The 16,747-nt window shown below is 39.1% G+C and overlaps 1 protein-coding gene across 1 annotated transcript in view; it reads left to right on the forward strand.

Annotated features, from left to right (window-relative positions):
- The window catches only part of KIAA1210 (KIAA1210 ortholog), a 114,683-nt gene that overhangs the window by 48,889 nt on the left and 49,047 nt on the right, over nucleotides 1-16,747 (forward strand). Inside the window, exons 2-3 of the mRNA XM_033116819.1 lie at nucleotides 10,416-10,486; nucleotides 15,183-15,351. Of these exons, the coding sequence (XP_032972710.1) occupies nucleotides 10,416-10,486; nucleotides 15,183-15,351 (240 nt within the window). The remainder of the gene's footprint in view (nucleotides 1-10,415; nucleotides 10,487-15,182; nucleotides 15,352-16,747) is intronic.

The following is a 16,747-nucleotide window of genomic DNA, read 5'->3' on the forward strand; positions in this document are numbered from 1 at the left end:
CATACGTGGCTTGGAATTGTGGCTCACAGTAACATTTCTATCTAATGGCACTGATCTAGGAAATGATTTTAGGTAAACAAGAGGGCCAAGGACAGAGCTCCCAGGTGCTACAATGTTTCAAATTCAGGGAGAGGAGAAAACCCAGCAAAGGAGATTGAGAAGGTACAACCAATGAGGAAAATTAGGGGAGTGTGGTGTTTGTAATAAAGGCAAGTGATAAAATTATTCAAAAGGAGGGAGTGTCAGATGCTTCTGGGATGTCAAGTAAGTGATGGTTGGATTTAACAAGAGCAGTTTTGGTGGAGTGGTTTGGAAGCTGTTCGATCTAGAAGCCTGATTAGAAAGAGCTTGAGAATAAGAAGTGAAGACACAAAGAGAGTAAGTATAGATAACTCATTTGAATTTTGTTTTAAAGAGATGCAGAGAAATGGGGTGGTAACGGGAAGAGGATTTTGAATGAAGGGGAGGTTTCTGTGTTTTGTTGGGGGTGTTGGTTTATTTGTTTAGAAGGAGAGACAGCTCAGCTGATGGAGGTGCTATCCTCAGGATCTTAGGATTCAGTTGGGGAAATAAGGCAAGTATGACAGAAAGAATTTGAGACAGTCTAAACTCAAGAGTTCGTTAAATGGAATGATAGTTAAATGGAATGATTCTATTAGTGCTCTAAGGATTCAGATGCTGCCAAGATGCCCCCTTTCTTTGTTCTCCCTTCAGTCTTTCATACTTTTTCTCTTTGGTTGTTGTTTCCCTTTCTTCTACTTCTGAGAACGGTGGGTCAAGGACAGTGCTATCTTGCCATGGCCTGGTATTTTGAAAAACAGGCTCCTTTTTCACGAGCTCCTCTAAAGCTCACAGACAGTTTATTTCCCCAATGGTGGGAGTGCTGCCATATTTATTAAGATGGTCCAGAAACTCACCAGTGATAGTCCAAGGAATGCTTCTGTTCTCCCTCTGAATTTCTGAGGGGACTTTGAATTTTCCAACCCCTTTGCTTTTCCCAAATCTCCAGATGAAATGTATGTATGTGAATGTGTGTGTGTGTGTGTGTGTGTGTGTGAGCATTGTGAAATAGTGAGCATTGTGTGGGCCTGGGGCTAAGTAATCTTCAGGCAGAATTGTGATATTGACTCATAGAGTTTGAGTGACCTGAACAAAGTGTCAATACCTTTCAGCCAAAGCCGACCAGGAACACACCAGCTGTTTGACAAGATGGGTTTATTCCTCATTGCAGCAAGAAAGAACACGCACCTTGAGGAACCATAGGACTTCTCAGTGAGAGTCTGAAGCCATCTTGACACCAAGACCTGTCAGCTCTCATTTTGGTTTGGAATCTTTTGCTTTCCAAGGCCTCAGTCACTCTTTTTTTTCTTTTTCTTTTTGTTTTGCAGAGGCTTTATTAGATTAAGGAATTTTCCAAATATTCCTAGTATTTGGGGTTTTTTTAATTAATTGGGGTGACAATTGTTAGTAAAATTACATAGATTTCAGGTGTACAATTCTGTATTACATCATCTATAAATCCCATTGTGTGATCACCACCCGATGTCAGTTCTCCTTCAATCACCATATATTTCATCCCCCTTACCCTAATTTCCCACGCTCTACCCCCCTTATGAGTATAATGCTAAGCGAAATAAGTCAGACAGAAAAATCAGAGAACCATATGATTTCACTGATATGTGGTATATAAACCAAAAACAACAAAAGAACAAGACAAACAAATGAGAAACAAAAACTCATAGACACAGCCAATAGTTTCTTTTTTTTTAATTAAAGTTTATTGGGGTGACAATTGTTAGTAAAGTTACATGGATTTCAGGTATACAATTATGTATTGCATCATGTATAAATCACGTTGTGTGTTCACCACCCAGAGTCAGTTCTCCTTCCATCACCATATATTTGATACCTTTTACCCTCATGTACCACCTCCCCTCCCCCCTTACCCTCTGGTAACCACTAAAGTATTGTTTGTGTCTATGAGTTTTTGTTTCTCATGTGTCTGTCTTGTTCTTTTGTTGTTTTTGGTTCATATACCATATACCAGTGAAATCATATGCTTCTCTGCTTTTTCTGTCTGACTTATTTCGCTTAGCATTATACTCTCAAGATCCATCCATATCGTCACAAATGGTCCTATTTCATCTATTCTAACCACCGAATAGTATTCCATTGTGTATATATACCACAACTTCTTTATCCATTCATCTATCGAAGGACATTTTGGTTGTTTCCATGTCTTGGCCACCATAAATAAAGCTGCAGTGAACATTGGAGCACACGTGTCTTTATGGATAAATGTTTTCAGATTTTTTGGGTAGATAACCAGGAGAGGGATTGCTGGGTCATATGGTAATTCTTTTCACAAATTTTTGAGGAACCAACACACTGCCTTCCATAGCGGCTGCACCAGTCTTCATTCCCACCAACAGTGTATGAGGGTTCCTTTTTCTCCACAGCCTCTCCAACACTTGTTACTATTTGTCTGGTTGATGATGGCCATTCTGACTGGGGTGAGGTGATATCTCATTGTGGTTTTTATTTGCATTTCTCTGATGATTAGTGATGTTGAGCATTTTTTCATATGTCTATTTGCCATTTGTATGTCCTCTTTGGAGAAATGTCTCTTCAGGTACTCTGCCCATTTTTCAATTGGGTTGTTTGTTTTTTTGTTGTTGAGTTGCATGAGTTCCTTGTATATTTTGGATATTAGCCCCTTATCGGAGGCACTGTTTGCAAAAATCTTCTCCCATTCAGTTGGTTGCCTCTTTATTTTGTCGATGGTTTCTTTTGCTGTGCAGAAGCTTCTAAGTTTCATATAGGCCCATTTGTTTATTTTAGCTTTTACTTCCATTGCCTTTGGAGTCAAATTCATAAAATACTCTTTGAACCCAAGGTCCATAAGTTTAGTACCGAAGTTTTCTTCTATGCAGTTTATTGTGTCAGGACTTATGCTTAAGTCTTTGATCCATTTTGAATTAATTTTGGTACATGGTGGCAGATAGCAGTCCAGTTTCATTCTTTTGCACGTGGCTTTCCAATTCTCCCAGCACCATTTATTGAAGAGGCTGTCTTTCCTCCATTGTATGTTTTTAGCTTCTTTGTCAAAAATTATCTGTCCATATTTATGTGGTTTGATTTCTGGGTTCTCAATTCTATTCCATTGGTCTATGTGTCTGTTTTTCTGCCAATACCATGCTGTTTTGATTATTGTAGCCCTGTAGTACAAGCTAAAGTCAGGGAGTGTGATACCTCCAGTATTGTTCTTTTTCTTAAAATTGTTTTGGGTATTAGGGTTCTTTTGTGGTTCCAAACAAATCTGATGATTTTTTGTTCTATTTCTTTTAAAAATGCCATTGGGATTTTGATGAGGATTGCAATAAATTTGTATGTTGCTTTGGGTAATATTGCCATTTTAACTATGTTGATTCTTCCAATCCATGAGCATGGAATGTCTTTCCATTTCTTTGTGTCTTCTTCAATTTTTTAAAAAAAATGTCTTATAGTTTTCAGCATGTAGGTCTTTCACATCCTTGGTTAAGTTTATTCCTAGGTATTTTATTATTTTTGTTGCAATTACGAAAGGAATTGTTTTTTGTATTTCTTTTTCTGAGTTCATTGTTATTATATGGGAATGCAATGGACTTTTGTACGTTGATTTTGAAGCTGGCAACTTTACTGTATTCATTGATTGTTTCTAATAGCTTTTTGTGGAGTCTTTAGGGTTTTCTATATACAGCATCATGTGATCTGCAAAGAGTGACCCTTTACCTTCTTCATTCCCAATGTGGATGCCTTTTATTTCTTTCTCTTGCCTGATTGCTCTGGCAAGGACTTCCAACACTGTGTTGAAAAGCAGAAGTGATAGGGGACAGCCCTGTCGTGTTCCTGAACGTAGAGCAAAGGGCTTCAGTTTTTCAACATTAATTATGAGATTAGCTGAGTGCTTGTCATATATGGCCTTTATTATGTTAAGGTATTTTCCTTGTATACCTATTTTATTAAGTGTTTTAATCATAAATGGATGTTGTATCTTGTCAAATGCTTTTTCTGCATCAATTCATATAATCATATGCGTTTTGTCCTTTATTTTGTTTATGTGATGTATCACATTGATGGATTTGTGTATGTTGAAGAATAGTTGTGCCTCTGGGATGAACCCTACTTGGTTGTGATGAATAATCTTTTTAATGCATTGTTGCATTCGATAAACTAGAATTTTGTTTAGTATTTTTGCATCTGTATTCATCAGAGATATTGGTCTGTAGTTCTCTTTTTTTGTGTTATCCTTGCCAAGATTTGGAGTCAGGGTAATGTTGGCCTCATAAAATGAGTTAGGGAGCAATGTCTCTTCTTCAATTTTTTGGAAGACTTTGAGCAGGTTTGGTATCAGATCCTCTTTGAAGGCTTGGTAGAATTCACTAGTGAAGCCATCTGGTCCCGGACTTTTGCTTTTGGTAAGGTTTTGGATGACTGATTCAATTTCATTACTGGTGATCGGTCTGTTTACATTTTCCAGTTCGTCATGGTTCAGCGTAGGAAGGCTATATGTTTCTAAGAAGTTGTTCATTTCTTCTAGGTTATTGAATTTGGTGGCATATAGTCCTTCATAGTATTCTTGGATGATCCTTTGTATTTCTGTGGCATCCACGATAACTTCCCCTTTTTATTTCTGATTTTGTTTATTAGTGTCTTCTCTCTTTTTATCTTAGTGAGTCTAGCCAAGGATTTGTCAATTTTGTTAATCTTTTCAAAGAACCAGCTCTTTGTCACATTAATTTTTTCTATTGTCTTTTTGTTCTCTATTTCATTAAGTTCTGCTCTGATTTTTGTTATTTCCTTTATTCTGCTGACCTTTCCGTTGTTCTTCTTTTTCTAGTTCTTTAAGGTGTAACATGAGGTTATCTATTTGGGATTGTTCTTGTTTCTTGAGGTAAGCCTATAATGATATATTTTTCCTCTTAAAACTTCTTTCGCTGCATCCCAAAAATTTTAGTAGGATGTGTTTTCATTCTCATTTGTTTCTATGTATATTTGATCTCTCCTCTAATTTCTTCTTTCACCCTGTCGTTCTTTAAAAGTATGTTGTTTAATCTCCATGTATTTGTGTTTTTCCTGCTTTGTTTTTGTAGTTGATATCCAATTTCAAAGCCTTGTGATCAGAGAATATGCTTGGTATGATTTTGATCTTCTTAAATTTGCCGAGGCTAGTTTTATGTCCCAATATACAGTCTATCCTTGAGAATGTTCCACATACACTAGAAAATAAAGTATAGTGATGTTCTAGGATAAAGTGCTCTGTAAATGTCAATTATGTGCATTTCATCTAATGTGTCATTTACTGCTGCTATTTCATTATTTATTTTCTGTTTGAATGATGTATCCATAGCTGTCAATGATGTATATAAGTCCCGTAGTATAATTGTGTTTTGGTTAATTTTTCTCTTCAGTTCTGTTAGTAGTTGCTTGGTATATTTCGGTGCTCCCTGGTTGGGGATATAAACATTGATGACTGATATGTCTTCTTGTTTTGTAGTCCCCTTTTCCATTATGAAATGTCCATCTTTGTCTCTTGTTACCTTTTTCACCCTGAAGTCTGTTTCGTCTGATATGAGTATGGCTACATCTGATTTTCTCTGGATACCATTTGTTTGGACTGTCAATTTCCACCCTTTCACTTTGAGTCTATGCTTGTCCTTGTAGTTGAGATGTGTGTCTTGGAGACAGCATATGGTTGGGTTTAGTTTTTTGATCCAATCTGCAACTCTGTGCCTTTTTATTGGTGAGTTCAGTCCATTTACATTTTAGGGTGATTATTGTTATGTGAGGATTTCCTGTCATTCTATCTTTAGTTTTCTGGTAAGACTGTGTCTCCATTGTTTCTTTGCCTTTTTGTTGTTGTCTATTATTTCTGTGTGGTGGTATTCTATGATTTTTCCCTCTGTTTCTTCTTTTATTAGAGTATATGTTTCAGTTCTGCATTTTTTTGAGTGGTCACTCTTAAGTTTATGTAAAAGATAGCTTGATATTTAGAGTATACCATTTTCTTCAGCATGCCTACTTTCTCCATACCTATATTTCGGTTCAGGTCTTTACTCTCCCCCTTTTGATGTTTTTTTTTTTTTTTAATTTTATTTTTTAAAATTTATTGGGGTGACAATCGTCAGTAAAACCACATAGATTTCAGGTGCGCAACTCTGCATCACACCATCCACAAATCACACTGTGTGTTCACCACCCAGAGTCAGCTCCCCTTCCATCACCATACATTTGATCCCCCTCACCCTCATCCCCCACCACCCAACCCCCTTACACTCTGGTAACCACCAAATTACGTTCCCCAGATTAATTTTCAAACCCGTGGCCATCCTGTGGTCACTGACTGCCCTCCAATCCCCTCACCCTCCCCCCACCCCCCACCCCTCCCGCCCATCTAGCAACCCTCAGTTTTTCCTCTTTGTCTCCAAAACTGTTTCTGATTAGTTCATTCACTTATTCTTTTCTTTAGATTCCGCAAATAAGTGAGATCATATGGTACTTATCTTTCTCTGTCTGACTTGTTTCACTTAACATAATGTTCTCTAGGTCCATCCATGTTGTTGCAAATGGTAAGATTTCTTTCTTCTTTATGGCTGCGTAATACTCCATTGTATAAATGTACCACAGTTTCTTAAGCCCATCGGTAGATGACTTGATTTTTTTTTGCCACAAATTGTCCCTGTTGATGGTGTTTGAATAGCCTCCTTTAGTATTTCTTGTAGTGCAGGTCCTGTATTAGAAAAATACCCTCAGCTTCTGTATGTCTGGAAAGGTCTTTATTTCTCCTTCATATCTAAAGGTTATCTTTCCTGGGTATATTATCCTTGGCTCATAATTTCTCTCTTTCAATAGTTTGAATATTTGGTTCCCCTCCCTCCTGGTTTGTAGAGTTTCTGCTGAAAAATCTGATGATATTCTAATGGGTTTTCCTTTGTAGGTTACCGTCTTCTTTTCCCTAGCTGCCTTGAGGATTCTTTCTTTGCCATTGATTTATTCAGCTTCAATACAGTGTGCCTTGGAGAAGACCTACTGGGGTTGAGGTAATTAGGTGTTCTATTTGCTTCTTGGATTCGAGGATCCCATTCTTTCCACAAGTTTGGGATGTTCTCATCAACTATTTGTTTGAATATAGTCTGTGTTCCTTCTCTCTTTCTTCTCCTTCTGGTATGCCCAGTATTCTTATATTGCTCTTTCTGATGGAGTCAGAAATTTCTTGTAGAGTTCTTTTATTTCTTTTAATTCTCAAGTCTGTTTCTTCCATCCTTGTCATTTCCAGGTTTCTATCTTCAATGTCACTGATTCTTTCTCCCATCTGGTCAACTGTAGTACCTAAGCTGGCTATTTCATTCTTAATTTCTTCTATTGAGTTCTTAATCTCCAGAAATTCTATTTTGTTTTTTTTTTTAAAATTTCAATCTCTTTGGTAAAATTTTCATATTGTTCTTTGATTGTGTTTCTGAGTTCATTAAACTACCTGTCTGTGTTTTCTTGCATCTCGTTAAGTTTTTTCAGAACTGCAATCTTGAGTTCTCTGTCATTTAAGTCACATATTTCTATATCTTTAAGTTCCTTTTCTGGAGACTTTTCACTTTTTTTCTGAGCTGTGTTGTTGCCTTGGTTATTCATGGCAATTAATGATTTATTTTTTCTCTTCCTAGACATCTAAAGGAGTGAATTCTGCAACAGGTTGATAGGAAGAGGTCTTTCTTTTGTTTTCCAGTACTTTTTTCTACAATGCTTTATTTTCTCTCCGACTTCAGCCTTTTTTTCTCTCTGACACTGTAGTGTTATGTTTTCTCTGCACTCTTCCAGCTTCTCACACAATGGGGGGATTCCCTGGAAGGCGGGCTTCTCCTTTGTTAACAGTTTGCCTGGGTCATAGGGCACCGCGTTCCTGTGGGGATGCGGAGAACTTTTGAAGTTCCAAAGCTCTTCCTGCACCAGATTCATAGCCTGTATGTTTCAGCAGTTCTGTTTACTGCTGCTGGGATCCACCCAGATAGGTGGGGACAGGGGCATGGTGAGTTGTGAGAATTGGCCCAGAGCAATGGCTGCGACTACCACCACAGCCTTTCCTGGTTCCACTGCTCCCTCCCCTTTGCCGGAACTGTTTGGTCTGTGAATCTGTGTCTGCGGTCCACAGTTCTCAGAACAGCAAATATTCTGTTCTTTTGATCTGACACTGCTACTGTTCTACTTCAGGCACTGGTTTGGGGGGTGGCAGGGCGAGCTCTGGGATGATTGGGAGGAGGCAGCTAGTCTCAGTGCCTAAGGCTTCCATTGTCATGGGCAATGAGGGCTTAAACCACCATTTTCCACCTTCTTCCCTCAGTCTTTTCTCTGAGGTCTCTGCCATGAGCGTTGGGTTCAGCCATGTTATATGCTGTCCCCTCAGCCCTTTGGGCCATAAGTGGAGCCACAGCAGTCCAAGTTCTTCCCTCTCCTGCAGCTGCAGTAATTCTGGGATGCAGCGAGCTCGGAGCACTGAGCTAACTCTGCGTCCTGCGCCCGCGCAGCTCTGTCTCTGTACTTCTCCATTCCCGCCTCCCCTGCTGGTGCAATTTGCCCACCTTTAGTTGAATTCAGTAATGAGACTCTTCGTCTTGCCTGTCTGCTGTGCTAGGAGTCCTTTGTGGAGTTATAGTTTTTCAATTTATTGTAAATTCCATGGGAGATTTCCAGAGGCTATCACCTCATGCTGCCATGCCTCAGTCACTCTTGCTGGGTGACTTTCAAGTTTGCGTTAACCTCAGAGCCTGTGGTTAATCCTCTCTATCTCCAGAGATGTATCAGGGGCTTATAGCTATAGTGCAACACAGATCGGCTTGGAGCCTATCCATGAAACAGCAAGGTCACCTTGACTATGTCTAAGAGCAAAGAAGACCTGAGGAACAGTTTGAGGTGTCTCTCCAGAACCTACCTAGCCCCACTTGATTGTACTCTCTATAGCCTTCCTGCTGTGTATGAATACAGCACCTTTTCTCTGGGTTATCATGCCTGTCAGATCCCCCCCCGCCATCTCCCATAAAAATGTCAGTCAGCATTCGTTTAGAAGGTTTATCAACTGACGTGCTTACCTAGACTTATCATCCCTAGCTATTACTAGAAAGCTAGATTGAATCGAAAATTTATAGTTGACTCTTAATTGATTATCTGCACTAATGGAAAAGAGCACAAGAAGAGATAATTCTCCCATGACATAGAATCAGAGCCATGGAAGAATTAACCTTTTGATGGTCACTTTGGTTGTTTCTCATTTTTGGTTGTTGAAAACAATACTGTGATAAACATTCTTGCATGTGTATATTTGTATTCAAGTGTGAATGTATCTACAGAGTAAAGTTCTAGCAGTGATGGTACTGGATCAAATGATATAGGTATTTTAAAAATTTTAATATTGCAAAATTGCTCTTTACAGACCAATTCACACTCCATAATGTATGAGAGTGTCTATTTTCCCCATTCTTGTTAGCAATGGAACATCATCAAAATTAAAACTTTTTTGACAACCTGATAGGTGAAAATGTTAATTTGATATTTTTATTTACATTTCTTTAATTACACATGGCAGTGAGCCTGTCTTTATGTGGTTATTAGATATTTATATTTCTTTTTCTATAAACTATTGTATCCTTTGCCCCCTTTTATACTGAATTGTTTGTCTTTTATCTACTTATGTGTGCTCTTGACAAATTAAGAAAATTGGTCCCTCTATCTATATTTGTTGCAAGTATTGTTACCTAGTTTGTTATTCTTCTGTTGACTGTTTACTTTTTGTGGCCAAAGTTATACATTTTTATGTAGTCAAATGTCTTAATCTTTTCCTTTATGGCTTATTAATACATTTTTGTCTCCCTGAGTGCACCCATGAATAATAATTGGCCTCCAAAACTAATGGGCCCTAACACAAAGCAATAGATCAGGTTTTTTACATTTGTCTTTCTTTGGGGGGGGGTGACAGCTTTATGGAGATATAATTCACATACTATACAATTCATCCATTTAAAGTATACAATTCAATGCATTTTAATATATTCAAAGGTTTGTGTAACCATCACCGCGATTAATTTTCATCACCTCAAAAAGAAACCCTGTATTCTGTCACTCAAAAAACAGAAACAAAACCTAACCCCCTCAACCCTAAGTAAGACTCTTTTCTGTGTCCATGTATTTGCCTATTCTGGACATTTCATTTAAATAGAATCATTGTTGTTTTTTCTGGAAATATAATTGTCTCTAATGGTAATTCCCTTTGTATACTTTTCTCGAATAATTAAGAATCTAACTGAAGAATAAGGGGTAAGGTAAAATGATTGTGTTATGTACTGGATATCAAATGATGATCTTTTGCTTTTTCACTCTGCATTTTACTTTAGTGACCCTACTATGGCTGAATCACTATATGAAGCTTCTGGTAGTCTGGAAGTTCTGGAGGCCAGTGATAAGCGTAAGTAGTCAATAAAATGTTGATAACTAGAACTAAATTTACTTACTGTGTTTAACAACCCTGGGAATGAGTATCAAGTCACAAGCAAAAATGTTCACATCAAATTTCTAATAACATTAAGCTCAGTCCACATTTACTTTTCAGTCTTCTAACCTCTTCTCTTTCATCTCCAACTCTGATAGTCAAAAGGTTTGTCAGAGGCCCTGCAATCTTCTTTGGGGATGGTTATCAGGTTCTACTTACTAAGGCAGAAGAAGTATTTCTGCTTAATTGGAAAAAAAAAATCAGAGCAGCCCATGATCTGGGAGATTCAACTGAAGTCTTACTGTAGATATCAATCCAGATCTAACCAACAGATAAATTTGTAATTTGAGGAGTAAAAGGGATAAAAACAAAAGATGCCACCACAGGCTTCTGTTAAATAGGATTCAATTTACAAAACTTGGTTTTGTAAAACTTACTCAGATGTGCATCTATTGCCTAAATTATGGTGCCACCTTTGAGTGATAGTTGACCATGAGTGGGATAATAAAAAGGGATGCAAAAGTCACTAAACAATGATATGCTTTATTGATACAAAAAAAAGCAGGGGGTGGGGAGGAACCATAAGACATAAAATGAGACACTGAACTTAAAGACAGAACTGAATTTAATAGTTCACTGGATTGTTCTTCATTTTTTTGCTGAATTTTCTTAGTAGTGTATGGGACAGAAGACTTGGTCTGGAAGGACAGAGAGAGGGGAAAATTTCTGTGGCTTCCTGGAGGCCTGACTTCACTGATGATGTGGGGTGGGGAATGCAGAGTTTGTTGCATGGATCCTTCAGGACACAGCTAGGGTTTTCATCTCAGTGTCACCATTGTTTAGTATTGGGTCTCAGAGAGAAAGAGTGATTGGACACTAAAAATATTTAATGAATGAATTAATAAATAAATGAATGATTGACCTCCTCACCAAGGCAGCCCCAAGCAACTGACCTATCTATTTGAATATGAGCTAGCCAGATACTTACAAAAGAAGGTGGCAATGTGACACAGCTTGATGAAGAGTGGAGGTAAGGAAATGCCTTTTCTCTGTTTCCAAGATTTTTTTTTTAAATATTTGGGTACATTTTTAAAAAAACTTTTTATTTGTTGTAAGTGTGTTTTTCCAGAACCCATCAGCTCCAAGTCAAGTAGTTGTTTTCAATCTAGTTGTGGAGGGCACAACTCACAGTGGCCCCTGTGGGGATCGAACTGGCAACCCTGTTGTTAAGAGCACCACGCTCTTACCAACTGAGCCATCTGGCCACCTGGTACACTTTTAGTATTAGTCATCGTAGCCAGAGGATTAAGGTGGCCGTTGGAATGTTGAAGGGAAGAAAGATTAGTTAGAAATGTTTCTTTCCAAGCAGCAATGCAAGAGAAGAAGGTCATCATTATGCAATGCATTTTTAGAGCTCACTAAGTTCATCCAGTTGGGCTGCCTGTGTGCATGGTGGCTAAGCAAATATACAACCCAGAAACAATGATATTGTCATTGGATTTAGTAGTGTTTTCTTCTCTGGGGGAAAATCCTGCCTTCCATGGGATGGTTTCAAATGGCATGTAACACATTGCAGGCTCTCACTGGATGAGGATGTTGAAAGCTACTTCCTGTTTGAGAATACATAATTCTTGGGCTTGGACAGGGAAATCAATGGATTTGTTATAGGAGAAGTCCAGACAGCTGTCATCTATCAGCTGTCATCTCACTGACTACTACTGCTGTACCTTTGGGGACATAAGGTACCCAGTGTATAGGCAATTTACATAAACATTGCTGGATACAAATGTGGGTTTTGACCCAAGCCTGCTGTCTATGTCTATCTACCCTTTACACTTTTAGCAGCTTCTGAAACCAACCCACACAGGCCTCAGCTGCTGGCAATTTAAAGGTACCCCTTTACAAAAGAAAGCTTGGAAGGCCAATTTATACATTTGAATGTATGGCAACTGTCTCGGGTTCCATTAGGGTTTCAAAAGTAACATAACATGTGGACAGTTCTCAGCTTTGTAGCTCACTCCCAGGGCTCGTCTCCATACATGGGGTCTGAAGTGGTTGGAGATAGGGAGATCTCCTAAGCCAAAGCAGGCTGATAACTTGGACTCTTGCAGCTGACAATGGCTCTCTGCCAATGGGTTGCTCAGTAAGGCTGTGTCCAGCTTCCAAGTCACTGCCCTAGATCAATGATCAGCTGACCCACCATGTGTGGTGGTTACCATCTTTTGGTGTTTCCCAGGACCCCACCAACAAAGCTGTACCGCCATCATACCCAGACTACCCCACAGGGGGCAATGGAAACATTCTTTTCCTTCTAATGTCCAAGGTTGAAAGAGACACGCACTGCTTAAGCTATCTTAATCGTCATGGGAAAATAAGTTGTTTCTGCCCAGCAAGAAAGGAAAATGAAGGGAAAATAGGAATGTATGCATACTTAATTTTTAGCACCTGTTACAGTTCTAGAATCACTAGTCATTTTGTTAATTTAGAAACACAAAAAATATGTTAATGCATAATTTTGTTTGCTCATACAATGGTTATGGTTGGTACATTCAGTTTTGAAGCCTGAAAAATTTATTAGAAGTATTTTGATTCAGTTATTAAGTGTTTATAGATTGTGTCACAAATGGAGAAATTCTTTTTTCCCTGTCTTTGCTGGTTTATGAGAAGCAGATTTACAACTCCAAATCCTCCAGCCTTGCCTTCCTCCTTTCCATTCTGGGATTTTGAAGCAAGAGGAACAATAATCACTGTTTCCTAATGCTGAGCATAAAGTTGTTCCCCTTTCAGGAGGCCACATCTGTCAAGAATCAATCAGTTTTATTCCTTCTGTTTGAAAAATGGCAATGCCTGCAAGAGCTAAAATGTAGCATGCCTCCTTCCTGTGTGTGAGAGGACACTACCCAATTCGTCCTCACTGGGCAGGAATTATTTAGTGGTGTGTTGGACCTGGCTCACATTGACTTGGGAGACTGTGCACATCTCTTCCCAAATGTCATGTTAGTAGGTTGAGATTTACCATGGTGGGAGTACTTACACTGCAGAAATTAGGCAAATACTATAAATATGAGCATTTTCCCCAGAGATCCAGTTGGTAAATATTTTCCAGCAAAAACTGATTATCATAATTAGTATAGTATGGCAATGAAGATTTTATATAAAAATCTCACTATTGCATTGATTTTAAAAAGCATTTGGGGGTGAGGAGATTAAAAGGGAAGGCCACATAGCAAAATATAGATTATTTTAGAGCCAGAGTACTATGTACTGTATACTTTTCAGCACTTTCACATTGAATCTTCACAGTAGTTCTATGAAGTCAAATATCAATTTAAATATTAATTTATTGTCAGAGAGACTAGTTTAATTTTTTTCCTGAAAAAATTTGAGGAAAGAAACTGGGGAAAATTTAGATTTTCTGCTGTATCTTCATGTTTTATTCTTTCTATCTCTACATAGAATTACCAAGTTTGTCCTAACCATGACCTTTTATAGGTACATCCTAGTAGATGAGAAATTGCCCAAATCATCTAAAACTGAAATTACTTAAGCAGCAATTGTCAAGCAAACAGTCCTATATAGTTTTTTCATTGTCCTACCCCATGCTGGCTTCTGCTTCTAATCATGTATATTTTAGAGTTCACTGTTGAGTTATAGATATGGGGCTGTTTCCCCTTGTCTATAGATAGAAAGATAAAATTGATAGATCAATTCTATAGATAGAATTGAATCTGGTCTTAATAAACAAGTAATTATTGATTCCCTAATACTAGCTCACATTTTTTAGCATTTGCTACATGTCAGGTACTATGCTAAGCTCTTTACCTGCATTATTTACAATTTACATCAGCGCCATTAAGGACCAGTGCTTAAATTATAAGATGCTTAAGGATGACTCTACATAGTGATCTTAATTTAAGGGAAGTGACAAGCTATATTGGTGTTCTGCACCCATCAATGGACTCAGTCGTCCCTTGAATGTTACTGCATGCCTTGCACTTTGCTAGTTGCTAAAGGGGATGCTAAGGAGGGCCTGCCTATAGGCCCTTTATTCTTTCCAATTCCAAGCTCTCTTCCTTGCTCATAAATTCCTTCTTCAAGGAAGTCTTCCCTGATGGCAACAACTGACCACACTTACTCTTTGGGTCTACATCCTTTCAGCACACAGGCTGGGCGTTACCAACTCTCACATGGATTTCCAAGGGTCCTGAAGTCCTGGGAAGTACTAACTCCCACTTGGATTCCACATGTGGAAGCTTGGCTCCCCAACTGGATTGTGATGACTCTAGCCACCGGAGTGGAATCGAGGGTACCAAGTGCTTATGTTGGCTCAATAATTGCTGCATACGAATGAACTCCTTAGGGCCAGGAAAGAAGTGTGTGTTAATAGTTGAAACTGAGAGGAAAGTGAATGCCTGGTGAGTTGGACCCAAGTAGAGGCTGCCCAAAGACTATAAGCTGGGGCCTGAGATTCTGCTCTCACCAGAAACTCAGACACTTTGTTACTGAGTTATTAAAAAGAGAGCAAACCAAATGATTTGTGCTGTGGTCCCTGGGGACACAGGCCAAGATCTGCAGGGATCACAGTTCTCCTTCCTGTTACAAAGCTCTTGTTTCCTCTCCTGTCTTCTCTTCCACCATCACACTCTGCCTCACTTTCATTCCCAACTTTCAGGAAAGAAGAAATCCAAATTTAAAGCCCTTAAGAATTTTTTTGGCAAGAAGAAGAAAAAAGAGCCTGAAGATGCCCAGGGAGGTAGGAGGCTGAAACCAAAAGTGTCAAGCACCAATATTAACATCTCTTCTCTGAAGCCGATTCAGGCAGATCAACAAATTAAGCAGAGGTAAGCTCTGGTGTGGTGGTAGAGGGGGATGGAGAGAGGGCAAAGGGAGATAGCTAGATCCAGGTCTCCATTTGGCAGCCAAATCACTGGTGAGACTTTTGTCCCAGGGACTCTTGGCCTCCCTGCCTTTGGGGGCTGGGTCAGCAACCGTTGCCAATGTGACCATATCCTGGGGGCCTTTCTCTGTGCTCATGTGTAAGCTTGTCATCGGGGCTGCACAGCTCAGTGGGTTCGAACATGGCAAATGGGCACCTCATTCCCCAAGAGCCCTGGGTGGAGGGGACAATAGATCAGGGAGACCATTCCGTATTACAACTACAAGAACTTGAGACGTGGGGTCTACCACTAGTGAGAAACTGGAGGCCTCTTTCATAACATAAGGACAGCCTACATCTTTAGGAAACTTGGTCTGCTTTGCTTGCCTGGCCCTCAGACTACAGATCTGTGGTTATTGGGCAAGGGAAGCTAGATCTAGGAATGTGTGATTGAAATCTCAGATAGTGAAGCCATCTAGCTGGGTTGGGGCATAAGCATGAAATCACTGTGTTCATGTAAAAACAAACAAATAAACAAGCAAACAACCCAAATCCATTTCTCCCTCCATCCCAGGAGACTGGGGGAAATACTGCAAACTGGTCACAGAAAGGATGGGGAAGACTGTTTCTCAACCACCACTGCCACCCGTATTCAAGATTTCACCTATGATGCCCCAATTTCCATATCCTATTGTGGAAAATCCAGACACCCAGTACCCCCAGCTGTTCCTGGATCAATCGGATCCCTCTCTATGGAGTTCCACTTGGGTCTGTTCTTCTGGCCTTACACTCCAAACTTATCTGGACTCCCCACAGAGCTCACATGTGCTGCTACCCATCCCCTCAAGGTTTTGGTTGGTGGTGATGGGACAGTTAGCAAACATGTTATACTGCCCATTAACAGTTAGCACATAGAAGGTCCTTAAGAAGGACCTTAATTCCCTATGTTGTACTCCACGTCCCCTGAATATATATATATATATATATATATATATATATATATATATATACACACACACACACTGGGGGAGACAAAAAATTGTATACAAATGGTCACTTTGGTCAATGTTGCTCAAGCAGTAGTAGTTTGCTGTAATCAGAAGTGTCTGGACGGTGACGGTAACCACTTTGAACACCTTTTGTAATTGAAGAAGTCAAACGTGATTTGTATTCATCTTTTGTTATTGGTATTTTTTGAGTATTACAATCTTAATACAATTTTCCTTTCTTAAAATGTGTATACATTTTTTGGCACCCTTTGTGTGTGTGTGTGTATGTGTGTGTGTGTACGTGTATAAATATATTTAATGGAATTGTAACAACTATATTCGATGCCAAAGGGGTAGTAGAGTGGGGGGTTA

The sequence above is a fragment of the Rhinolophus ferrumequinum genome, chromosome X (assembly GCF_004115265.2).
Source record: "Rhinolophus ferrumequinum isolate MPI-CBG mRhiFer1 chromosome X, mRhiFer1_v1.p, whole genome shotgun sequence".
Classification (NCBI taxonomy): Eukaryota; Metazoa; Chordata; class Mammalia; order Chiroptera; family Rhinolophidae; genus Rhinolophus; species Rhinolophus ferrumequinum.